The sequence below is a fragment of the Syngnathus scovelli genome, chromosome 21 (genome assembly GCF_024217435.2).
Source record: "Syngnathus scovelli strain Florida chromosome 21, RoL_Ssco_1.2, whole genome shotgun sequence".
Classification (NCBI taxonomy): Eukaryota; Metazoa; Chordata; class Actinopteri; order Syngnathiformes; family Syngnathidae; genus Syngnathus; species Syngnathus scovelli.
Window position 1 is genome coordinate 4,871,711 of NC_090867.1, and position 25,709 is coordinate 4,897,419.

At 46.4% G+C, this 25,709-nt stretch overlaps 2 protein-coding genes across 4 annotated transcripts; one reads left to right on the forward strand and one right to left on the reverse strand.

Moving 5' to 3' along the window:
• On the reverse strand, window positions 1–12,377 carry polr3a (polymerase (RNA) III (DNA directed) polypeptide A). Of its 2 annotated transcripts, XM_049758154.2 has the most exons (34): window positions 12,166–12,377; window positions 11,557–11,692; window positions 11,332–11,469; window positions 10,907–11,078; window positions 10,667–10,821; window positions 10,334–10,573; window positions 10,048–10,210; window positions 9,770–9,906; window positions 9,592–9,695; window positions 9,380–9,521; window positions 9,169–9,309; window positions 9,023–9,092; window positions 8,741–8,868; window positions 8,473–8,611; window positions 8,007–8,171; window positions 7,747–7,919; window positions 7,522–7,633; window positions 7,183–7,301; window positions 6,968–7,105; window positions 6,722–6,892; window positions 6,304–6,417; window positions 6,019–6,054; window positions 5,565–5,651; window positions 5,407–5,489; window positions 5,167–5,337; window positions 4,969–5,062; window positions 4,806–4,898; window positions 4,172–4,336; window positions 3,858–4,022; window positions 3,600–3,731; window positions 3,315–3,447; window positions 2,134–2,975; window positions 329–499; window positions 1–264 (listed from the first exon to the last, which is right to left on the reverse strand). In XM_049758154.2, exons 1-32 carry the CDS (start codon window positions 12,207–12,209, stop codon window positions 2,827–2,829), a joined length of 4,209 nt encoding a protein of 1,402 aa, XP_049614111.1. In that variant the 5' UTR covers window positions 12,210–12,377; the 3' UTR covers window positions 1–264; window positions 329–499; window positions 2,134–2,826. The 2 variants fall into 2 exon arrangements, with proteins under 2 accessions (XP_049614111.1, XP_049614112.1); XM_049758155.2 differs by lacking the exon at window positions 6,019–6,054 and having other exon boundaries at window positions 360–499.
• Window positions 12,378–18,364: 5,987 nt separating this feature from the next.
• tekt3 (tektin 3) lies at window positions 18,365–21,488 on the forward strand. 2 transcript variants are annotated; one of them, XM_049758157.2, is made up of 8 exons: window positions 18,365–18,627; window positions 18,686–19,230; window positions 19,502–19,585; window positions 19,649–19,719; window positions 19,804–19,947; window positions 20,012–20,234; window positions 20,501–20,655; window positions 20,711–21,488. In XM_049758157.2, exons 2-8 carry the CDS (start codon window positions 18,694–18,696, stop codon window positions 20,925–20,927), a joined length of 1,431 nt encoding a protein of 476 aa, XP_049614114.1. In that variant the 5' UTR covers window positions 18,365–18,627; window positions 18,686–18,693; the 3' UTR covers window positions 20,928–21,488. The 2 variants fall into 2 exon arrangements, with proteins under 2 accessions (XP_049614114.1, XP_049614113.1); XM_049758156.2 differs by having other exon boundaries at window positions 18,365–19,230; window positions 20,711–21,487.
• Window positions 21,489–25,709: the final 4,221 nt, after the last annotated feature.

Genomic DNA, 25,709 nt, shown 5'->3' on the forward strand with positions numbered 1-25,709 from the left:
TCGTGATTGATCAGAGTGTTTAATGAATTTGTGTCATATAATTCTAAATTTGTTTCAGTATGAGGCCCTCAGACGTTTGGACACTACTGGTGTGAATTAAAAAAAGGAAAAAAAAAACTCAATTTCATGCGTTGAAGCTGCGCAGGTCGACGCCTCCAGGGAAGCGGGTCTCCCTCAGAACCCGGCCGGCTGCAGGATACTTCAGAGTGATGCCACAGCGGTCCGTCCACTTCTGATCAGATCGTGTCGCGTCCCGGACGCCATCTGCAGAAACAGAAACAATGTCAGAAACTCAAAGAGCACCCCAAGTTGGAGGTCACTTGCTTACTTGATCACAGCGGCTAGCTATTCTTGGTTACCTTCGCCGGGTCGGGCCGTGCATCCCCCGTTTTGCGTCCAGCTTGCAAAAGGCAGAACATGCAATGAGTTGTGCGCTACTCGCATTATTATGGTCTGAGCACCCTCGACTCATCGTGGACCGACTCGCTCCAACCCCACCCTACACCAAGGGGAAAACAAAGGACGCGAGTTCAACAGTCGTAGGTTAGAAAAAGATACAAAATGTTCCAAGTCATTGCAAAATTGGACATTTGGCTCCATGTCAAAGTTTTTGTGTTTCCGGCACCTCGTGGACCGGCTGGCTCCAACGGCACCCTACACCGAGGGGAGAACAAAGAATGCAAGTATGACAGTGGTAGGTTAGAAAAGGACAAAATGTTACAATACTCAACAAGTCATATCGCAAAACTGGACATTTGGCTCCACGTCAAAGTTTTGTTTGTCCATCCACGTGACCACGTCCTCCCCCAAATGAGCCATCAATGGCAATCCTAGCACAAGACAACGCTACTCTGGATCCAGACAAACCACAACTACAGTGCACCTCTTAAGCAAGTCCAACCATCAGACCCTCAAAAACTGTCCACTCCTGCAACCTTTCCGTAGTGCACCCATAACCAAAGCGCGTCCCAGAGCTCCACACTGCTCCCTCCTGGTCACGTGATCCCCACACGTCAACTTTTGCGTGCTGCACCCATAACCAAAGCGCGTCACAGAGCTCCACACTGCCCTCTCCTGGTCATATGATCCTACACGTCAACTTTTGCGTGCTGCTTGATTCTTGACTGGGTGTGGAATTGGTCCTTTCCTCATGCCATTCGGCTCCTCTTCCAGCCTGCAAATCACGCATCACCATTAGTTGTGTGTTGGTAACTTCAATCTCCATGAGAATCTGACAACCATAGATGAACTCACCGCATTTTGAAGTGCATTATCTCTATCCTCACTGAAACCTCCTCGAGATCTCCCTGCTCACTTTTTATATAAGAAAGCTGCAGTAGTCATTTAATGGCTACATAAAAATAAAAAGCCAATGCCAACAGAAATTGCGTACATATTGGTGTTAAACAAACACGAATTAAACTGGCAGTTTCAGGGGGCGAGCGTTGCATGTAGCTGCAGCATTGTATTTACAACACGAACAACGCCATTATGGCCAGATGAAATTTTTTCAAAATCACTCCTGGCAATGCAAGTGCACAAGCCGGGAGATTTTCTTATCCGCTGTATACTTGCAGCATCGTACCTGCAGCAGGAGCTGCGCCGTTATGACAGAATAAAGCCAATTAACATCTAACAAAGAGCCTCAAAATTACCCATCGGCAGTTTAGATTAGCGACGCAAGTGCAAAAGACGCGACATTTTCTTATCCAAACGCAACCTACCTCGAGTTCAAAGACGATCCAAGTTTGCGGTCCAAAATCGGCGGAGTGGAGCTCAGCTGTCAAAAGAGGGCGCGTACGGGCGGAAACCGGTAGTAAAAATGTTTGCAAACGTTTTTTAGGTATGCGTTTGTCACATCACCTGGAGTAGACAAATAACGAAAGTGGACGAATATTTGGTTTTGATAAGAATTCGAAACAATCTGCTTGGCAAAAAGCACATTCAAAGGTTTGCATGAAAACGTCGAATAAAACACAGGTCAATATTCAACAGAACCAAGAAACGCGGACGATTTGTCAAACAAACATTTGCAGTAAAAACCACCACGTGGGTAAGTAATTTTTTTTTTTTTAAATTATATAATATATAGTATTTAATAACTCCTTCCGTGCACACCGGTCTTCAATTCACCTGAGAGCCTGACGTCACGTCCGCCAATCAAAACCTTCTTCTCCTGCTTGTCCAACGGTGCTTTGCACGCTAGCGCCGCCAGGTGACTGCTTTGGCAACCTTGCAATCATTGCAGAACACATCGACTTCAGGTGCCCCGCTGTCGCCATCTCCTGGTCACCTTCCTATAAATTTACAGCCTGCTCGCTTCCTGGTCATGGTCATTGATTTTACTGTAAATAGAGTTGGACTCAACTTTATAAATAGGACTATTACAGTCCATGCTTTTGTTTAACATTTTTTAAAAAATATATATTTATTTATCTATGTGTATATCTAAACACATGTATGCATGCCAAATCCAACCAGGAGAATAATACGCATTACAATGCTTCTGTGCCAGACTCCGGAGGCGTAGTGAGCTCCAAAAGTGGGTGGGCTGTTTTGTCATAACTATCATCCCCAAAAAGCCCTTAAAATCACTACAGATCCTTTTAGTCATCAACAAACTTCCTTCTCTCACTATGAATAAACAAAATACATAATGCATTATTTTACTGCACCAGCATTGAGGGAATCATCAAATAAAAAAGCAAACAGTACACATGATCACTGTTCATGATGTAATATCTTCTAAATAATCAAATTACAAAAACAAGTCTGAAGACACGTGAAATAAGCAGGAACTTAAAGACTGTCCTCATTGGCTTCCTGTTACGAGAAGAGAGGTAGGTGATAGTCGGGGTTGTCAAACAGCAGGGGCCTTTTCGGCGGGGAGGGGTCCCTGTCCGCCTTGAGCAGCAGTTTAAATAGGCCCGTGCCGATGTTCATGGGACTACCCGTGATGATGCATTCGGACACACCTGCAAACAGGATGAACACCATTTGGTCGGTCGGTGACAAGTTGACAAAGGCCACATTTTGAAGCTACTTGGCTGACAGTGAAGGAGGCATTTTTGATTTTGATGCAACAACTTGTTAGGTGCATAAATATTGGGACACAGATCTCATCTTTCGCCAGTCACACCACCACAACGGATTGGATATCAAAGTAATACTGAAACTGTAACCTTTCATCTTGAAATTGAGGCAATTTACATCCAAATGAGAATGGTGTAGGAAGTGAAAGGTTGTAGAAGCAAAATTCTCTCAGCTTTTTCACACAACATGAGAAAGAAGAAATCCCAGAAGCGTGGGCCTACCGCAGACAGAGTCCTTCTGGCCAAAGTAGGCAGCGTCAAAAAGATGGTCAGCCGTTTTCTCAAAGGATGCCAGCATGAGAACGCTCTCCTTCATTTTGGCCAAGCCGAACCTGGTGATTCCAAGTATCTCCCCCTATTTTTTTAAAGTCACAAAGTATGCTTATGTTACTCAATCTAATATTGGACTACCCCCCCCCCCCCCCCCCCCCAAAAAATGTCCCAATTCAATTTCTAATTTTGATGGTCTAAATTTGTCTGGCCTGATACACAAACAAGAGACGACACCTTGTAGGACATGAGGTCGGCAAGAAGCATGACGTGTCGCCGGTCGATACTCATCCCGTGGTTGACCATTGTGTACTGGATCTCGTTGATGATTGTTGCCCTGGCCGCCTCAATTCCCAGCGTCTTCTCCACCTATGTCAAAGCACCACAGTGACATCGGGGTCAGGAGCCTGTCGTCGGACACCCGGGTCACATAGAAAGCAGACAAAAAGCACAAGTAAAAGTTCTTTTTTCCATTGATGGTCTTTTCACTGGCACCTCGTAGATGTTGTTGGAAGTGGTCCTGCTTCCATTCACGCCGTGGGTTGCCATGACAGCTCGTAGATTGTCACCCTCCACCAGCAACTTGTACTTGTGCTTGCCGCTCTGCTCGTCAATGTGAATGACAGCACGGGCCACCTCGGGTATACCTTGAACCACCACCTTTTTGGCCAAGAAATGAGATTGTGTTTTGGCAGACAAGGCAGCTTTTCATGATTGTTGATAAGAATGGTCCACAAGCTGCTGCACTGCGTAATACAATGAGAAAAAAAAAAAAACCTTTCACATTCACAACTCGCGTGCATTCTCACCTTGGGAAGCTCGGCCTTAAGCGACTGCATGACGTAGTACATGGAGCTTTTGTTGTTTTCCCGTGGCGACACGCACACCACAGCCTCGCCGTGCACGGCAATGTCTCCCGGCTTCACGCGCAGCTTCGACGTGCAGATGGAGTAACGCACAGTCTCGGCGTTCACCTAGGAAGGCCGACCAGACCGTCATGACCGTGACTGAGCGTGAAAACAACGGACGTTTTCAAAATGTTCGAACACAAGAAGCATCAAACTAAGTCCAGGTGGCAGAAAGGTGAGTGGCTAGCTCATTACAGATATAAATATTTCCAAAAAGTCTTTGTTTCGTTATCTTTCATGAAGTTACAGAGAGGAACTTGAATGTTGTCAAAAGTCAATTCATTAACTACTACATCTATCTGAGCTTTCACCATCTCGTGAATGAACTGTTAACCAATGTCGTGTCTCCTTTGCAAGCAGGAGCCTCACTGCTGCTCCACTGACACGTCGTCACCCCTTCACATGACAGCGCTTGAGGAAAAGTTTAAAAATCATAATTGAAGCCAAATTTGGCGCTTTCCTCATTTGCTCAATGACAGGCAGGTTTGTTCACAATTTGAAAGATAAGTTAGAAGTACAGTGCGATGTGTTGTACCTCCAATCGAAGCAGCCTTATTCGCTCTAGGGACAATTTGACCAAGATGAAACAGTCATCTGGTAGGAAAACCTCTTCGATGTATTCCGAAATCTGCAAAAGAAAAACAAGTGCCATCCCATTTCTTCTCTTCACTCAAGGATCAGAGTAAGTTACGGAATACCTCGCCCAGGAGCGTTTTTTCAATCCTCCCTTTCACCAGCCGGGCAAAGTCGGCATCGTTCTCCGTGTCCAAATGCGCAGTGATGATCGGCGTGCTGAGCGGGGCGCATCGAAATCACAAAGAAGAAATACTTGAGATGAGAGTTGTATTCAAAATCCAGCCACTTTTCACTCGTCTTAAAGCCTTTCAACGTCTGACCTGATGTTCTTCGAGGCGTTGATGATCTCCTTGATGCGAGGGACGCCAAGAGTGATGTTCATGGACGCCACACCGGCAAAGTGGAAGGTCTTCAGGGTCATCTGCGTTCCGGGCTCTCCAATGCTTTGGGCACACAGGGCCCCCACAGCCGAGCCCGGTTCCATCTGCGCTCTGCGGGACAGCGGTCATAATTGGAAGGCAGCCTTGAGGCAACCGAAATGTGTCAGCCAGCAATCCAACCTCATGTATTTGTTCCTGCAGGTTTCCAAAAATTTCTTTAGCTGTGTAGGTGTAATGCGGTCCAGTTGATAGAGGACCTCCGGCTGCAGGCAAGTCAAGAAGGTGAAAAAGATTTGAGCACATGGAGATCTCAATGCTCATATTCGGCATCCACCTACCTCGCTGGTGCCGTTGTCGTTGATGCCGTACTTGTCTCTTGTCTTCTTGATCCGCTCTGAGACCCCCTTGATGAATACCTTGACTGCCTGCAGACGGCCAAGAACAAGCAGTGAGAGGAGTCAGCTGCAAAGCCATGTGCATCGCATGCTGTGCTTAGGACACAGCACAACCAAGCAGCTGGGCAGGCCATGCGTTGCGCATTTCAGGCTAGCCACAAAGAGTATGCGCTACTGTTAGCCGCAAATGTTACGTACAAAAAAAGTCACATTGTATCGAAAGGAATGTTTCAAATACACAGTTGTAGGTTCAAAGCAAATGTATTGAACTCCAAAAGAGACATCCATGCCAGGTGTACTTTACATGGTAGACTGAGAATCACTGCTTCGACAAATGAGGCTTTTAGGTTTCAAAAATTAGAACAATGACACTCCATTCAGGTCTCGGCCACGATACCTGCAGGTACTTCTCTGAGCCTGTCTCAGTTAGCGCCTATACAAAAAGTTCAACAGCAATTACCATACACACACTCATCCACATCGTGAATCCAGAGTAGGACGCCTTCTCCATCACAAAAAAAAATCATCGTCTGATTTCTTTAAAGTTGATCAGAACACTTTATGGATTCACTAGGCTTCACCTTTTGGGACTTTTAAGGAATAATGATAATAATAATGAAAAAGAGATGACAATTGGCAATTGGACAGATCTCAGAACACAGATGGGCTTCGGCGTGTATACCTCCAAGAAGCTGTCTCTGCAGCACATAAAGTCGGCTTTCTTAATGATAGCATCTGCCGCCAGAACCAGCTCGCCCTGGCTGAGGGTGGGCTCGTCCGGACACGTGTGGACAGCCTGTGGGGACGGAAAAGGGAAGGGTAGAGGAGAGACAGTTATCTTCATTGGACTACATGGGTGAAAAAAGGCAGCCATTGACTACTTGGTAGAAGGTGAACAGTTACCCGGCTGGCGTTAGAGTGGTGCAGATTGGTGGAGCTATGAATTCAATAAAGTCCGCAATACGTTACATATTCTTTTTTTATTACTGATGTGTTTAGCCAAATGTCTTTGGCACAGACACAGGCGGTTGTGGTGCAACAGCTCACATCAGAAACCAGACAAAACGAGGTGTAAAGAGTGTGTGTACATCCATATTTACCCGGATGTTGTCTAGGTCCCTCTTGAACTCCAGCGGTTCGTCCTTGCCCTCCATGTAGGTGGGGTCCAGCCCGTCACCGCCGTAGATGAATTGGATGATATCGCCAGTGGAGCTTCGCACCGTATGGTCGTACTGGGAGCACAAATCCTCCAGGGACTTCACCAAACGCCGCTGTCAAAAAAAAAAAAAAAAAAAGGTCATTCTGGTGAGGTTTTTTTTTTTTTTTGGGACTCCCTTCTAACTTACCTGCATGTAGCCAGTCTCTGCGGTTTTCACAGCCGTGTCCACCAGGCCCTCACGGCCGGCCATTGTGTGGAAGAAGAACTCGGTGGGTGTCAGACCGGAGTAGAAGCTGTTGGCCACAAAGCCTTTTGCAGCGGGCAACTGTGGAAATGAAAAAGCTTTTTTCAGAAAAGACAAAAAGGACACGCATTAAGCAGTTTGGATATCTGGGCCCCTACTTTCGAGTGCTTTTCAAAGTGAGGCAGGGAGCGATTTTCAAAACCATCAGGTACTCGAGATCCACTTATGGCCTGCTGGCCCACGCAGGCAATCATCTGAGAGATGTTAATAAAAGATCCTGTGTGCACAACAAGGAAGGAGGAATAGTCTCAAGTGTGCATGGAAACAAGTCAAGGTAGTTTCATTTGTTCATTGCACAACTGCGCACAAAAAAAGAAAAACAATGGCACTTTGATTGCGAGGTAACCATGTGGACTGATGGAGGCCGGATGTAGACTGCCTCCCAAGTGGGGCACTTGTAAGTCAAGATAGAGCTGTTAAGATGAACAAAGGCTTGCCTTTGGAGCCACAAAGAGCCATGGTCAGAGGACTGTTGCTCTTGTCCAGCTCCCTGAGGCAGGCACTGCCAGCACGGTCTCTGATGACTGACAGCTCTCTCAAGATAAGCGCCTGTCGGCCGAAGGAAGAAAAATAAATGAATCACACCATGTGCAACCAATCTCCAAGCAGACAATTGAAATCATATGGCGCAAGTGAAGCCAACGCTAAGTCCAAATGCAAACCTCCAACGTCTCTTCAGCTGTGCAGCCTGGCTGTTGCTGCAACTTGCCCGTCTTCAGGGCTTCGATGTACTCATCACATTTGTGATAGCCATCATCCAGCAGGTCCTGCTTGGCCTTCAGTAAACCCTGGCCGGGCGTCACGTCCCCGATACCGATGGAAAAGCCTCGGTTAGCTGCAAGTAGTTTAAAAAAAACAACGACGACATCCTGAATATCAAGCAAAAATTTCTTGAAGCCCTGGGAAAGAGGTGATGACGTACAAAGATAGGCAGGGGCGAGTCGTGCCAGGCGAGACATGGCGTTTGCCGCCTCCAGCTCTCCCCAGTCTCTCAGCAGGATGTAGAAGATGTTGTTCTTGGAGCCCGAGCCCAAGGTGCTCTTGTCCATACTGCCACACATCAGTTCGCTGTTGTGGATGACCACGACTGGAAACAATTGGAAGGGGAAGGTTCAGATCCAAAACAGAAAATGCAAACAGTAAATCCCTGCTTACTACAACTCATGATCATGTCTTGTGGCATCTTTGTGCAAAGGAGCTTTAAAGTGAGTAGAGGAGCTTCATTTTCATCAACCCATAGCTGGCAAAAAGTGCTTTGCCGCCATCTTGTGGCAATTGCCATTATTTTTGAGTTGGCGTTTATTACTCGCGGGAGGTTTCAGTCCCGACCTGTGTGACAAACAGCAGGGTTCACTATACGCTGTGTCGGCAAACTTTTGGTTGCTTACAGGAGTCGTTGTGGCACAGGTCCTCGCCTTTGCCGCAGTACTGCTTGCCCTTGGTGCGCAGGTTGGCCTTGACGGGACAGTTTTTGTTCGGCCTCAGGATGAGGCTGAATATCTGCTTACCCGTCCACAGGGCCATGGGCTGGAGGACACAAAAGTTACACACATATGAACAACAAAGCAAAAAAATGCACATCGTTGTCGCGCCAAATATTTTCTTGTCACTTCATAAATAGTGAGATAAAGAAGTGCTTCGGAGTGCAATCCATACCTTCATTATGGACGGGCGAGGCAACGTGATCTTGAGTTTTTCGTCCTGGCCGACGAGGATGGACGCCGCGATCTGACACGCTTTGGATCGGTCAAAGAAGGTGTCCTTCAGTGTCAGAAGATAGCCAGCTAGGAGGGACAAACAAGCATGTTACTTAACCCTTCTCTCACAACGTCAAAAAGACCTGACTTGATTTTAAAGCACATTATGTACGTAGCTGTACTTCAAATCATGTGAAGTAACACAAACAATATGCGGTCATTAGCCAGAGCCCGTCGTTACCTGTCAGGAAGTCCTGAATAGCCGCAATCAGCGGCTCGCCATTTCTCGGTGTGACAAGATTAGCTTTTGTCTGGGGGAGAAAAGAAAAAGTTGGAATAGAAGACAACGGGGCAAAGAATTCCGCCAGCGGGATCGCCGCCATGTACCCCCATGAGGATGAGAGCCTCAGCTTTGGCCTCCTCGGTCTGAGGCAGGTGCAGGTTCATTTCGTCGCCGTCAAAATCAGCATTGTACGGCGTACAGACGCATTCGTTGAAGCGAAACGTCCTGTGTGGCTTGACCCGGGCCTGCCAGATTGGAAAAATGGTGAGGGCCGCACATGAGAAACGTCTGGGAGGAAGGATGAAGCAAGCTTACAATATGAGCCATGATGCTGAGCTTGTGCAGCGATGGCTGCCGATTGAAAAGGACGATGTCTCCGTCGATCATGTGCCTCTCCACCACATCGCCGAAGCGCAGCTCCTGCGCAATCTTCTCCCGGTTGCCGTATTTTAAAAACCTACCCGGAAGTAAAGCGTTTCAGTGGAGAAAAATCCACGCGATAAGTGAGCGCTGACCCGTTGTGTCACCTTTTCATTTTGTTGCGTCGATCTTGGATAAAGTTGGCCCCGGGGTGAACATCCGGGCCGTTGCGGACCAGTTTCCTCATGAGCTCCAAGTTGGCTTTGTTCACCTTCCGGAACACCATCATTCGGTCAACAAACAAGATGAGCCAAAGGCATCGTCAGGGGATGCGGCGGTGCTTACCTTCTCCGGATAGGTCAGGATTTTGGCCACATGCACGGGTACGCCCACTTCATCGATTCTCAGATTGGGGTCGGGGGAAATGACGGTACGGGCGGAAAAGTCCACCCTTTTGCCCGACAGGTTGCCTCGGAAACGACCTGCGACATCACAGCACTTCCTTGAAGAACATTTCGCAGAACAAGTATTTTCATTTCTGTCTGTCTACAAAATGCAGCCTGTAATGGACGCCCACCAAACTAAAAAAAAAAAAAAAGCTTCCCGAGAAGGCGGACGCATACCTTGCTTGCCCTTGAGTCTCTGCACCAGGCCTCTGGTCCACTTCCTGGGCGCCATGTTAAGCGGGATGCCTGATAACTCGCTGTTGATGTAGAGCGCGCACTGCAGCTGCAGGAAGTCCCAGTCCTCCATAATCATCTGCGTCTTGGCGCCCGTCATGCGATGCTGGACCACAAGAGTCAAAATTCACAGTCAGAGGAAGTGGAAGATTTTCCATTTTTGCAGCAGGGCTCAGACCCTCTTTGTGAAGCAAAACAGTGAAAGTAAAAAACATTTTTTTTTTTAAACCTTTCTGATGACGTCATTGAGAAAGATGATCTCGGTGAGCTTCATGGTGAGGTCGTCCTCGTTGGTGCCTGACTTGAGATCGCTGACCACAGAAGGCCGGATGCAGAGCGGGGGCACCAGCAGGCGGATGAGGATGAGGTCGGCCGGCGTGCCTGCCTCGGGATTCATTAGCAGCAGCGGCACGTCCTCGATGGGAATGCGCTTGAAGATGTTCAGCACCACCACAGGGTTGAGGTTTTCCTAAACACCAGACGGTCATACACACTTCACTCTCTTTTTCTTTTGCCAATTAAAAATGCCAAAAACAAATCGATGCATGCTTTTTTGGGTCACCTGCGCCCGTGCCAAAAGAGGCTCCATGAGTTTGTTGTGCTCGATGGCCTCGTCAAAGGACTGCAGGAACTCAGACACGAAAGGCTCCACGACCTTCTTGGTGGTTTTGTACTTCTCGTGGATGATCTTCAGCAGGCCGCACTTCTTCACCGTGCCTGAGCAAACGAGACAGACGTACAGACTGTATAAGAGTGTGACAGCTCCAAGTCTGACGGATAATTTTGCGGCGTGATTTGTCACCATTGAACGCCGAACAATTGGGACACACGCTTTTTTTGCGGCATTTGTCGGAGATCTTCTTCTTCAGCCCTCGCTTCTGCAAGTAGGCCAAATTGGGTCGTTTCACCATGTCCATAAACTGAAGCTTGTCCTCTTTGCTCAGCAGGATGCTCGAGCACGTCTTGCAAACCATCTGGAGGAAAATGAACACAGTTTACATTTTTTTTTTTTTTTAATTCATCATTCTTTTATATTTTTACATTTTGTCTTACTTTTGCCACTATTTTTGTTATTGGATTTTGGATTGAAAAACAGAGGTTGGAGGTGGAGATTTAAGAACTTGCTTTTATTTGACTCTGCTGCCAAGTCACCATTGCAAGAGAGTCTGTTCTCCAAAATATATTACAAATCATCACTATTACCAATTCCCTACAAAGTGCACTAGCCTGTAAGATTCCTATGGTAGCTTTGAAGTAGCCGACGTGAAAACACGGAAGCTCCAGATCAAGGTAGCCGTAGTGTCCCACGCAATCGGCCAAATTTTTCCCACATGTTAAACAGGGCCGGTCTTTCTCGCTGGTCCCCTGTGTGACAAAAAATATGAAAACAAATCAACACATAACCAATAATGTGTTTCAAATGACTTGCTTAAGTACAGCATATCTATATACCATGCGGTGATCCAAAACTCCATAAGGCAGTGGCGAATGTTTTGTGTCCTGGCTGTACAGATTCTTGCTGACCACCTGAATGTGGGCCTGCTGACGCATTTGATCAGCTGATTGCACTCCAAAGCAAATGTGGCTTCTGTTGAATTGAGAAAAACAAAAGAAATTGGTAAACTTGAGGGACAACAACGCACAGTAATTTTTTTTCTGCTTCTGAGCTTTATTCTCTTTGTTGTCATTGGAAAAAAAAACAGAACAACCTGGAGGAAATAACTACAAATGTATCCTGGGGGGTAGAAAAGTTTGAAACTTTAAATAAATAAAGTAAGTTGTTGGCGAGAGATGGGTGCATTTCCACGGGCTTTGATAGTATCATTTAATATTTGTCTCAAGAAAATGATAGTTGGAATCAGTCTTTTGGTGAATGTAAATATACTTCCGACCCAATCAGTGTCATGTCCACTATCGCGACTCCAATGTGAAAGGTTATGCACCACTTCCACGTGGTTGAATGGCACAAGAGAAAACAGAAACAACAAAAAAGTAATACAAGTTCGTAAACTGTCATGACGTTAGATTAAGCCAGCTAACTCAAGCTAGCGAGGGACTCACATTTTCTTGGCCACGTCCGTCTCTCTAAACTGTTCCTTCGGCATCTTGGCAGTGCTTTGCTTTCTACACCAATGTAGAGAAATGTTTTATGTTCTCATTCCAGCCAACAAAAATAGCGGAAATATAACTTCATAACCGCATGCTGTGGACTAGCCTAGCAAACAAACGCACGCTGACATTGTACGGTGGCCGGTAGGGCTGACAAGTCGATCAAAATATCGATAACATATGTGTGTATCGATATCAAATCGATGCCAAACCGCTAGTATCGATTCTTACTCTTTATTTAAATGATTTACGTTATTTTCAAATAATTAATGTGTACAGTGTGTGGATCTAGGAATTTAAGACATGGAGGGACTAAGAATATGAAAATTACTACTTTGTAGATTGTAACATAAAACAACAACACAGTATCGATAGTATGGCATGGTTAAGAACTCCACAAAAAATAATTAATTTGCACAAAACATGTAATTTAATAGGACAAACATCTAAAATAGCTTCTTTTTTTTAAAACCTAAAAGTATTGGTAAAACACAGACAGGACACAAGGGGGCATCCCAGGACCATGAAGTAAAACCTACCTCCAGTACCAGCACCTATTAATCAGGCAAGCTGAGTATACTGCTTACCATAGGTGGTTTTACAGGGTGGCAGGGGGTGGCAGATGCTTACCAAATGTTTTGCCACCCCAGTTGGTAAGTGATCTATCAAAATTCAATTCAAAATTCAAAATTTTCATAGAAATGTTCCTTATATGTATAATAATGAATAATGCAAATCAGTCAAAGCCATTAGCCCTCACGCTTTTGGAGCTTCTGACGATATGTGCCCCCACATGAAAGTGTTCATTCATTGGCCTTTCACAGGAAGGAAGAGGGTACTCGTCCGCTGACGGCAGGAAGCGCCGCCTGACTGGATGTGTCGTGTCAGGACTCCGTGACCTCACGTTGGGTGGAAACGGTCACGACATGGTCACTTGGAACCTCGCCCATCAGCAAATACTATTCAACATTGTTCCAAAAAGACACACCGAACAGGAATGCCTTTTCCCTTTTTGTCCAACATAAATTGCACATACAATTCATATTTATAACTGCCTAACATGCTTATTAGGCTGATTGAAGGCTCTAAATTGTCAACAATATGAATGATCAATTGTAGGCTGGAGACATGTCCTGGGTCTACCCCTGTCTCTTGCCCAAAGACAGCTGGGATTGGTTCTAGGGTTTTAGGTTTAAGAGCTTGCAATCGGGATGAGAGAGTTTAGGGTTTTGCATTTGCAAAGTTAACATTAACCATTAAGGGTGAAATGGGTTATGGCTAAGTTTGAGTTAAGGTTAGTTGGGTCTAACACAGCCATGCACGTTCACACATAAACACACACAGACATGCGCATGCACGCAATGAATGTCAGACATGTTTAAAGGGAGGTTGAGGGTGGTATTTATAAAGTGCGAGTCGATCCGACCCGGCGTGCTTGGGATACTTCGGGTGTTGGCGAGAGTGAGCGAGCGAAAAGAGCAATGGCATTTGCGTAATGCTAATGCTAACACCACTTTCACACAATCCTCCCAATGGGAGATCTTGAACTTTGAACTGCAGGCCCATACTTGGTGTGGCCATCATGTTGACCCAAGAAGTGTCACAAACTTAAAATGAATCGCTTGTGACTGAAATGGACTGTCGCAAAAAAAAAAAAACTTTTAGTGACACACCAAGCAACTGAACTCGACTCTTTGCTTTCCGTCCTTGTATGACTTCCTCGGTGGATTTTCTCCCAACGCCCTCTCAGCAGCCCCTCCCGACTGGCGTCCCGTCCGCAGCGCTGACGTCACACAAACGATCCATTCCACTCCCGCCTACGTGCCGCGGGTGGGAGAATGTGAGGCGGACGATCGCACAGAGGCGGGTTTTGTGGCACTGGCGGGACAATAAATGCAAAGATGGCGGCAAGTCGCCTGAAGCGACGCAATAAATGAGGTCGTAAAAAATGTGTCTGACATGATGTATTAGCTATAAAATGACTGGTAATTACAAGCGTTTCCCCTCTTGGTGACACCGACTGGAGCGTGTCCAGTATGTGAAACTCTGCTGTTTCTTATTTTTATCCTTGAGGTGTGACCATGCTTGCAGGGATGCATGAAGAAAATCAAACATTTTGAATAGTTTATACATTGACTGACATGCTGTGGCTTGGTTGTTCTTGCAAGACTAGCTAATGTTTTGGCTGTTGAGTTGACATGCTCTTGGGGCAGCCGAGGCACGCCCGTGGTGGGGAACTTGATGCCAAAGAGGCAGGGCGCTTCCACGTCGGACTAGGATCGGCCACGTGACCCGCGGGTCTTTGGGTGGTCGTCCACCAAACCAAGCGCAGCTGGACAGATAACTGACACTTTTTTTTCCCAGAGCGATGGCGGCTACGATATGTCACGTTTTCTGACATTTTACCGCAGGGCTTTCCCGGAAGTTGATGACATCACGCTCGGGTCACGGCAGGGATTTCAGCCGTTTTGGCGGCGGCCGCTAGGATCGCGCCGTTTTCGAGTTTTAAATTTCCTCGCCGACCTTGGCAGAGTGGCTTTGAGGTCGACGGGCATTCCCAGCTGCTGCCGGCCATCTCTCACACACAATCGCACACATACACAAGGACCTCTCACGTGGCTCGTGCACCTGACACAATGAATGCATGGCGGAGAGATTACACTCCTTCATTTACAATGGTACTTGTCCTCATAGTTAGTCTCAAGGCACATAACCATTCCCACTTACATTCACAACTACGGACAATTTATCAACACGCTTGTTTTTGTAGAGAACGTGCAAACTCCACAGAAGATAGTCAACCATAGTGCTTCAAAATTGTGAGGCAGATGTGCTAACAGAGCTGTAGACTGAAGAGATGAGGTTAGGGTGGGGTGATGCACTGCACTAATGAAGAGCCCGCTTCATCCGGCAAACAGACCACAGACACAGCCGGGTCACACTTTGACAAAAGCCTCGTTCTACTCGGGGTCCCAAATTTGGGAAGCAAGAGGACAATTTGAGCACTTGTGCGGGGCGGCCGGCATGCTCGGTGGGGGAGGTTTGGGTGCAGGGGTTGGAAAATGCCTGGAGAAACAAAAAGGCCTTGGTTTTAAATGCCTCTCCTCCGCCTCACGCAGAAGTGGCGCATCTGAATCTCCCGCCCCTCTCGCTTTTGTTTGGGACGAAGGAATTTCGCCGACACGGCGCTCAAACGTGTCTATTTGGGTGTGCGATCAGAAGCGGCTAAATGGCAGCGGGGCGTGTCTCGCGTGCCTGCCGGCGCATCCGACACCTTCCAGCGCGCACTTTGGCCTTTGGCGGCGCGCGCACACACAGATTGAGCGCAAGGCGAGTGGGAATGCGTCGAGAGCAGCTGTTTGTGTCGGGTTTACGTGTCGCACGTAGCTCGCAGAGCTCCGGTTGCAGCCTTTTAGAAAGCATCCCGCTGGACAGTGAGCGGGATTAAGGGTAGACATTCAAATACATTCCCTCGAATCGACAAATCTTTTCTGAACGATTAATCGAAGACGTCAGAGGATACTTGGCGACAGTGGCTAGCTGGATTAATTTTCACAGAGCTAAGCGTATTGTCGCAGAATAAGATTACATGGAAACACAGCAACCATCACCCTTTAGTTAAAAAAATATAACCATGTCTTAATTGCCTCCAAGTATTTCCCTCCTCGGCAGAGACGGGAGGGGTGAGCAGTTACGCACAGAGAAGGAGGCTTTTTTTTTTTTTTTTTTTTACAAATGTATTCTTTTTTTAACTAGTCCAGTGTGACTGTAACTCTGAGAATTGACGTTCTCATAGAGACCGCTACTGCAGTTTGCGCTTGTTGAATTAGCGCCAGCGGTTGCGTGGCGACTGGCTGCACTTGGATGAGAATTTTCGCCTTCCTAAATCTTGCACGACTTTTTTGTTCCTCACCGCTTTCAATCACCTGCTGCGGGGTTCCACTGGTTGCCGTTGTCGCCTCAGTGCACCTTTCATAGTTGCTGGAGGCCAACGTCCTCTCCGCACAAAGAAAATTTTGTCGGTGTGTGCGCGGCAAAGTCTGCACAGCTGGACTTGTGATACGGCACTTAGTTCAGAATTGAATCTTTTGTTTTGCATCTTTAACATTGCCCCAATTTCATTTAAACTCTGCAAAACTTCCTGTTTTACTATTTAATAAGAAATTAGGTAGGCAAACCCAGCATGACAAGGACGTCCAAAGAAGTCCGACAAATACTCTATTGTGATGCTTTGCGATTAAAAAAAAAAAAAAAAAAAAAAAAAAGCTTGAATACCAAATTTTGCCTATTTTAACTATCATTAACATAAAATGTTATAATGTGACTTTTGCAAGTTCACAACAGGTTTGGGTATATTTTCCATGTTTCCTATGAAACATCCTCACTGTTTTGTACAATCCACTGTCAGCATGTTAATGACCCAACAAGAGTGTAGATACCACTTGCATGTTTATAGCCAGTCGCACGGCAACAGCAAAGACTCTATTGTGTTTCCGCACTGCATAGTCTTGACAGGAAGTAGACGGACATGTTTAAAAAGACCTTCCAATCGCCTTAAACTATTTCAGCCATGTATTTGATCCTACAGAATGAGTTACACTGGGGCGGACACAAGCCTCCCCTGTCCCCCCCCTCTGTCCCCTCATGCACCCCCTCCCATCTGTAAAATCAAGGCTCCCAGTTGCAGGCGTCCAGTGTGGGCCGAGGGGCCGTGAATGGTGGGCTTTGTCCGGTCCGTGGTCATCACATTCCATCGGAGGCACTGTGTCGAGCACAGCAGAGCGGAGGAGAGGCCACAACCATGCGGGCTGATGGGAGGGAGGGGAGAATTAATGGGGAGTGGGGGGAGGGCACTGTCCAGACCCTAACATATGACTCTGTGACAGTTATTTATTTATTTACTCACTTGGTGCCACAGAGTGCCAGCATTCATGCGCCACAAGCCACACTGGATCAGCGCGGTAGTGCTAATAGCTAGCGGATCTTTTCTCACTTTTTAGGGTGACACATTAAACATATAAATGAGAAGAAAAAATGTACCATTTCTTTGGCCGCGTTCCTCTTTACTATGGTAAGCCAGAGTAGCTACAGAACTTTCTGAAAATCACCACACACAAAGTGCCCGCACCACACACATGCAACATATGTCGTAATCTGCAATGGTTGCAGAATACACACAAACTTTTCTTATGCTCGTCAAGTTTTTTTCCATTCACAGGAGGAATTTCATGGCGGGTTGGCTTATTCCTACTTTCTTTGGAAGGGGGTATTATTTATAGCCAGTGAGGTCACGGTGGGAGAGTGTGTGGGGGGCTTCTTTAACCTTGCCATGTTAAGCGATGCTGAGACGCTTCATTCCATTCTAACTACAAGCCACTATGTTTACAATAATGTCGGCTTGACCGAAAGCTCAGAATGACCGGTTCAAAACAAAATGGCCGACTTCCGATTTGTTTTACGTCAGGCCTACGAAAAAATATGTGGCTCAAGTCTAAATAAGCAAGCTTGGGCAAAAAAACAACAATTGGTTGGCAGGTTTCATGTACATTACAGTTACAATTTTTCTTTCTTGTGTTACAAAATATCTCAAGAAGACTTTGGTGTAAATGACCCGCGTTTTCAACATTGTGTAATTTAACACGGACTATGATTGCATGTCCTCTTCCTGCTGCATGAATTATTCAACAGGTGAGTGTAATCCAAACTGACAGCTTGGCGCTTTGCTTGCCAGCTCAGATTGCTTGTCGACGTCCCATTCGACACAAAAATATTAGCGGAAAAAAAAAGTACTTTTCTACAAAGTAAACTACACCAGTCTTGCTATGCAACTAGCTTGTGGTAGCTATTTTTACATTTAAGGTAACTTCATCTCTAAAATTAAAAGGCAAGACCAGCATTTCCTCAAAAAGTGCACCTAGTCTAACTTGTGGTAGTTAAACGTTTAAATAGAGTATATGCATTTATTCAATCAAATTGAACAGACACTAGCAAACTTCACCCTGGACTGGTCACCAGTCAATCTTTGGGCACAGACGATCATTCACACTCACATTCTTTTCTCCATTACCTCAATGTAGTGTAAGGCAACAATTTTACTTGACACCTGATGTCCCGAGTTGTGGGAATTTAATTCTATATTGTATTGTAGATTTTTAAGTGAAACGTGTCATTTTACACTCAGGCTCTTTAGCTTCTTTTATTGACAAAGTAAAAGCACCTGCTCAGCATGAAAGCTGCCCACTGGGGAGGGCAGCGGTAACCCACGGCAACCAGCATTGTGTCAACAGAAATCTTGGACAGACCGCTTGACGCTGCCATTGGTTGGCCTGACCAATGAATGACTTGCACGCTTAGAACACAGCAATGAATTATGCAAGTGGCATCACCTTGTGGAGGACTTGAGCTCATTTGCAGGTGAGTGGCACAAAGAAGCACAAGCTTGAACTTTTGACGCTAAAGGAAGACAGTCCAGTTTTAGGCATGGAGATGCCAGCCTCATATGGTCGACCCAAGACGGGCCACTTCCTACCCGCTATCTCCACCATGGGGCCGAGCTACCGAAACACGCAACCTGCCAGCCACAGCGCCAACCAATGGAGAACCAACAGCTACTACAAGAACGAAGGCACCGTCCCTACTTTACAGCGAAGCATCCCAGATCTGATCCGCACAGATACCATGTTCTACCCATCCAACCGGAGCACGATGAGCACTCGTTACACACCGGATGACTGGTTCAAGTCCAACCAGGGCAACTACCGCCAGTCGGAGGCATCTCGCAACAGTGCAGAGCGGCTCCGGCGTGACACAATGCGTCTGATACAGGACAAGGAGCAGCTGACGCGCCGCATGCAAGAGAACACCAGCAAGGACATCGGCGAGCGCCTCAACGACATTGCCTTCTGGCGCTCGGAACTGAACCACGAGGTGGACAACGTGGCGGGAGAGACCGCGGCACTGGCCGAGGTCAAGCGACGGCTGGAGAGGGCCTTGGCTGAGACCGAGCGGCCCCTTCAGGTAAGCGTTGACTACCGATGATGTCAAAGGTCAAATAACGGTTAATATATAATATTGCTGTATCAGCACTGCACAGGATTTTAACCATTTGCATTAGGACACAATAACTTGTGTTGAGTTCACCTGAACCTGAACTAAGACAATTGACACAGTTTTTGTCTCTTTGTCTGTCTTTAAAGTCAGCAACACTTTTTGAATAGTTTTTGTCAACAATTATCGCAGAGAACTAAACGGTATCCGTTAGCATCAAGGTGTGTTAAATTTCCATCAGGTGTCCCAGGAATGTCTGTACCACCGCGAGAAGCGCATGGCTATCGACTTGGTCCACGACGACGTTGAGAAAGACCTCATCAAGGTGAAAAATGGAAATAATAAAAAAAATAATAAAATGTACTGATTAAAGTATGGATTCAAACAGGAAGTTGAGGTAATAAAGTCCTGTCAGACTAGGATGAGGCAACATCTGGAGAGAGCCACAGCCCAGCTAGCGTGAGTCTCATCATGGAGGTGGTTGCCTGATCACATTGACTGATAATTGTCGATATTTTTTGGGGGGGGTGAGGCACTAAACAGGTTAAACCGCGAGGCGCAGCACGAACTGGAACGAGACCTGAGCAACAAAGTGATGGCGCAAAGGATAGACGACCGCTGCCATAACCTGAGGAACACTTCGGATGGCATCGGCTTCTTCCGCGGAATCGAGCGCCTTGACCCCTCGTGAGCGACGGCATATCAAAACCGATGTTTTTCAATATTGTCAACACAATGCTTGTCCCGCCAGGGTCTCACTGCCAGAGTCGTGGTCCAAGTTTACCGACAACAACGTTCTGCGCTCGCAGAGCCAGCGTGCCGCCTCGCGCAAACTTCGTGACGAGATCGAAGTGTTGCTCAGCGCCACCTCCAGCGAAATGTGGAGTCAGTTCAACAATGTCAACGTGTCCTTCACCGGTCGCGTGGCGCAGACGGCTGACGCTCGCAACAGCCTTCAGGCCCATCTCGCTAAGGTCCATCATCACATGATCACACTTGTTTGTTTGCTGATCATTAGTCAGTGAGAAACCACCTGAAACATTCCTAAACTTCAAGACAATATTGTAAAGACCTACACGTGTCTTTATATTTGGAAAGCAGCCAAACAGGGTCCATCATTAAGCACATTTTCCACAATTAGGAAATTAGAACCCAAACCTCATCTGAATACATTCAAGTGCGTTTTGTTTTTAACCATGCACAATGGAGCACTTTGTTGTGAGCTGCTTATCTCATTTAGACTATGCAGGAGATCTACCAGACGGAGATGGTGATAGAGTCCCTGAAAAAGGCTCTGCGGGACAAAGAGAGTCCATTGAAGGTGGCTCAGACCAGGCTGGAAGAGCGCACCCGCCGGCCCAACGTGGAGCTCTGCAGGGACAACCCGTACCACAGGTATCAGAGTGTGCCAGATTTGATTTCAAATAGTCCAGCATTCTACGATGCCCAGGTTGGTGGAGGAGGTTCGAGAGATTGAGGACACCATCCGTAAGCTGCAGGAGAGGCTGCTCGAAGCCGAGGGCAGCCTCCAGTCTCTGCTGAGGACCAAAGTGACGTTGGAGCACGACCTCTCTATCAAGGCCAACTCACTCTTCCTGGACCAGGAGAAGTGCATGAGCATACGCAAGACCTTCCCCAGCGTACCGCGACTCACGGGATACACTTGAGCAATATTAGTTTACAGTCAATTACAAGGCGTGGGAGGTCATTGCATGATAGTAAATAACATGTGAGTGTTATTACTTTTGTGTGAGTTTCTGGACTGGAATGCAAGACCCCAAAAAAGCCGAATGGTATGTTCTGCGTGAAACACCAGTAGATGAAATAAAAACAGGAAAACAAATTTGGAGTCGTCGCCACCACCATTGTGAGCATTGACGGACTTAACGTCACACCTTATCCATGTATTTTGGCTACTGCAAATGGACTATAAAAATTGTATGTTTATCACTAGTGTAGGAACACACTCTTTCACATTTGTCATCTTAATCTGACCAGAGTGTCACCTCATGGTCAAGGCCAACATGTATACACATACACACTTACACGCATCTATCAGCAGCTTTACGATGACTCGGCACTTCGCTTCGAATGGAGACGCCGCAATCGGCCCCGCCCGCACACCGGTTCACGTCGCCCCATCGGGGTCCTATCCACGCCGTGATTGAGTCGCCGCCACCGCCCTGAGCGTGGGGCAGGGTTTGCGGACAGTTGCAGCATACTAATGCTTTTAAAATCAATAGATGAGCAGGCACAAATCTAAATGCGCAGGCGTGGTTTGCCATTTGTGACACTGGAGGGAGTGACTGTACTGATAAAACTGATAACCGTGTGTGTGTGTGTTTTGCCATTGTATTCCTGCGTGTTTGTGTGCCGCTTGCACTTTGCTTTGGGTGTAATATTTTACAGCCTCTCTGTTACCGTGCTGTGCAAACAAGACCGGGAGCTACATGGCGTCTTCAACGCGTGTGTGTTTAATAGAGGTGTGTGTACATGCACACGCAGAAACATTCAAAAGCCCAGCAGATAAAATTGTTTTTTTTTTTTAGTCCTGATGCTATTAAACCATTGCGACTCAACAATAATTTAAATTTCCATCAGAATATGCAGAGAAATCTTAGTATGTGGAGTGGGTAAGGCTAGCTTCATAGCCTATCACTGCAATCCAAAGATATCGGGCAAATATTTGCCTCTCCTGCCAGAAGGGATATAAACAGTATGCTAACTCGCTGGGTCAAAAAGACACCGAAAGTGAAGTCAACAAAGATTGAACTCTTTCCGACCTCACAAAATGTACAGGAATTCCCTGCGGATTCTTAGAGAAAGTCTTCTCTGAAGGCCGGCAATAAAAACTTGCATCGCTATGTCTCCTTTTAAGTGGGACGTAAATAGACACTCCTCTTTGACACCCCCACCAACAGGGCCTCCCTTCCCCCGTACATGCGGAATGTACGCTGGAATCCTTGCGACGCTCCAAACATATTGGCGGGTTATTTATAACGGCCGTGTGTTATTTTGCATCCTTACATTCCGACAGCAGAGACTCGAGAGGGAGAGAGGGAAAGAGAGCCTGCAATTACAAACGGAGCCCGAGAAAAAAAAAAAAAAAACATTGATTCATGTCAGATTCTCTTATTGTGAAGGATTACTCAAGTCAATTGTTCCTAGGGAAGCAGAACGGCGAATAAGTCGTTGCACTGATATACAGTCGCACACAAAATCACGTGAACCCATCGGAGAGCTGTCTTTTCCCCCAACCTCTGTAGAACCAAAGCACTCATTTTATATTAACTAGTCATTAGAATAGAACAGTGGTTCTTAACCTTTTTGGAGGTACCGAACCCCGTCAGGTTCATATGTGCATTCACCGAACCCCTCTTTGTGGGGGGGGGGTACCGAAGCCCATCAGTTTCATGTGCGCATTCACCGAACCCCTCTATAGGGAGGGGGGGGACAATCAGCAAATCAGTGTGACTTCTGCTGTTGCCTTTGCAAGACCAGTTCAGATATGCGTTATCGTGAATTTACACGGCATTCAGGTGTGTTCGGCCATCCGCGGACGGGGGGGACGTGGCAGGGGCGGAGCAATGACATACCAGCTCTGCCGAACCCCTGAAGCCGACTCACCGAAACCCTAGGGTTCAATCGAACCCAGGTTAAGAACCACTGGAATAGAACCTATAAAACTTGTGGTATGAGGTATCTGAAATCCAAGATATGTAAAGTACATGTCCTGTAGATCAGAATTGTATTAATCAGTCTCTGTAACCTGGAAGGCCGTATTGTCATTTGCCATCAAGTCATGATACTAGCATTAGCCGTTAGCATGTGAAAAGGACCTCCCTTGCGGTCTCTGTGGTGGTTCACGTGAGACTCCGGGCAGGCGTTGGGAACGTTCATGGGAACTTCCTGTGGCTGTTGGAGCGCGGCCACAGCGTGGAAGAAGCCTCTCAAGAGGCTGCTGAGCAATACTGACAAAAAAAATATACGAGGCGAGGAAGCCTTAAGACGAAAAGATAAGCACCCTGCGGTTTCCCGTCCCAACGGCCTTACACTTGGAAGAAGAAGCATGTTTCTAATCTGTAAAAAGCATTGCCATTGTGCTTTGGCCATTTGAGGTTACTTTTAGCAGTTTGCTATGAAACATACTTGATAGCTATGATAAAGTTTGTAAATAAAAATGAAAAGTTAAGGTTGGCATGGTGGTTCTGTGCAGTAGCACGTGCATCTGTACTCATCAGTCAAAACAAGTTCATCTGTTGTCCCCTCCCCATCTCTATTTTTTTGTTTAAAGGCAAGGTTGCACCAGGTAGAGAAGGCTACTGAGTTCTAAGGATATACCAATCAATAACCCAACTTATTTTGAATGTGCTACCGCTTGGCTGGCTCAAAGCAAAGACCTCAATTGATTTTCTATTAAGGACTGTCAAAATGGCTTGCAAAGTACGTGTTAATATTTAGGTGCCATCTTCTGAATTATTAACTCACTGTGTGGTATGAACGTGATATTTGTTTACTTAGACGGATGCTAAAGCTAACTACAGCTTGCTTACATTCTAGCTGCATTTCTTGATTTTGTGGACTTAGCAGTTAATTATTTAACACGAATGGCCATGGGCTAACAGAAAGCAACAATAGAATGGATCACACTCTTGTTGTGCTTCTTACATACAGTACAGTGTGCTAGTGGCCACCTTTGACTTTGGTCCTTTCAGCTAAGGAGATGAGATTCTTGGATGCCACCCCAGCACCCATCCCCACTCACCGCCTGACCCTTGGGGCTTCCTTCTAATCACATTGGCTAGCCCTTAATGAAAAATCGAAAGATGTCTTTATACATTGTTCCAACATTTGCAGCTCTCAAGCAACAAGGTGCGTCCACTATGTCGCGTCTGCGCAAACATGGACATATAAGGCATGGAAAACATTTAACAAGAGGCAGCAGTGGCGCGTGTTTTACTGCAGAGAGGAAGCTCGCTCCCTCGCCACCGTCCCGTCGGCTCATTGGGCTATCAGAGAGGTTGCTAAGCACCCCGTCGGCGGCCACTTTAAGACTCGTGCTACCCTCCATCTTGACACAAGTGCTGTGAAGAGAGAAGATGTCGACACATCTTAGCGGCTGGAGATGAGCGCAGTGTGTGTTTATAGCGACAGGAAACACACGCCCTGACGCACACGCGCCACTTCCTGTCTTTATGAGGATCCTCGACAGCAAATATTTGGGAATATTTACAGCTTTGACCGCTCCTTGTACATTTCCTGGAATTCCGCTCGTTGCATCGCTATGAGCAACACGGGTGGATATTTTTACACGGACTCACACACACAGAGTGGCCACAGAAGAATGAGTCATATCAAACAGAGGGGAGAGCCCTACACTGATGCTAGCTAGCGCAGCACGTATGTTCACACGGGCCGTGAGTCACGGGGCTCATGACACAAGCCTTGATGTTTATTTTTCTCATTGCCATGGAAACCACAGGCAATGTTTACTGGATGGAAGCCCCCTGGCTGGCTGCCATCATCAAGACATCATAGTGCTATACAGTCGACCTTGACATAATTGTTGGTTCGACATTTGTGGATTCGTATATTCACATTTTATTTCAATATTCATTAATATAAATAGTTTTAGGGTTTCTTTCTCTATTCCCCCCAATGCATTTGAGTGGGAGTCAATTCAATGTAGATTTGATGCGCGTTGTAGGTACAGTCAACAAGCTAGCCAGGGCTGCTACTACATTGGCAGCATGAATTATTATAAATAAATAATGTATTATAAATAAGTTTTGAGGATGTATTTTTCTTAATGTACATCCAATTGAGAATGAAAAAAGGTGATCAACTTACCCATCAAGCAGAAATGTCAATTACACTTCAGTCCAGAATCATCAGCTGCTTGTGGCCTCATACTTATTGTGTCTCAAGAGCCATGGACTTTTTCACTTTTTTTTGCTCACCAGAGGTAGCTTTTCCTGATCTCCTGAAATCCAAGAAGTAAAAGTCAGTGCGCAGAAAATCAGTCAAACCTTCTGTTGCTGACAGAAGCGATTTTACTAAAACCTTGTCCTTTTATTGTAATCTGAGTTTTTTTTGACGGGTGACAACAACAATAGAGTCATTATTATTCCATCTACAATCAATTCAGATTATTTATTTTATTTTAGGTTCAGAGTATTTTGGTAAGCGTATGTCTACTACGACTACTACGAAAGCAAAACAGTGATTACACACACATACACACAGGGCTGGTAACCCGGGAAACGGCGGGCCATTACGCAGCGTGCGTCTAAATGCGGAGGGGGGCCGGGCCGCCTGGGCGGGTCTTGTCTCTTCCATAATGAGACACTTTATAAGAGGCGTCCGGCTCCCAGCGCGCCGTCACACACAGCCGCTTGTGGACAACACTCGCTCCTTCTCCTCAGCCGCCTGTTTGGACAAAAACTTAT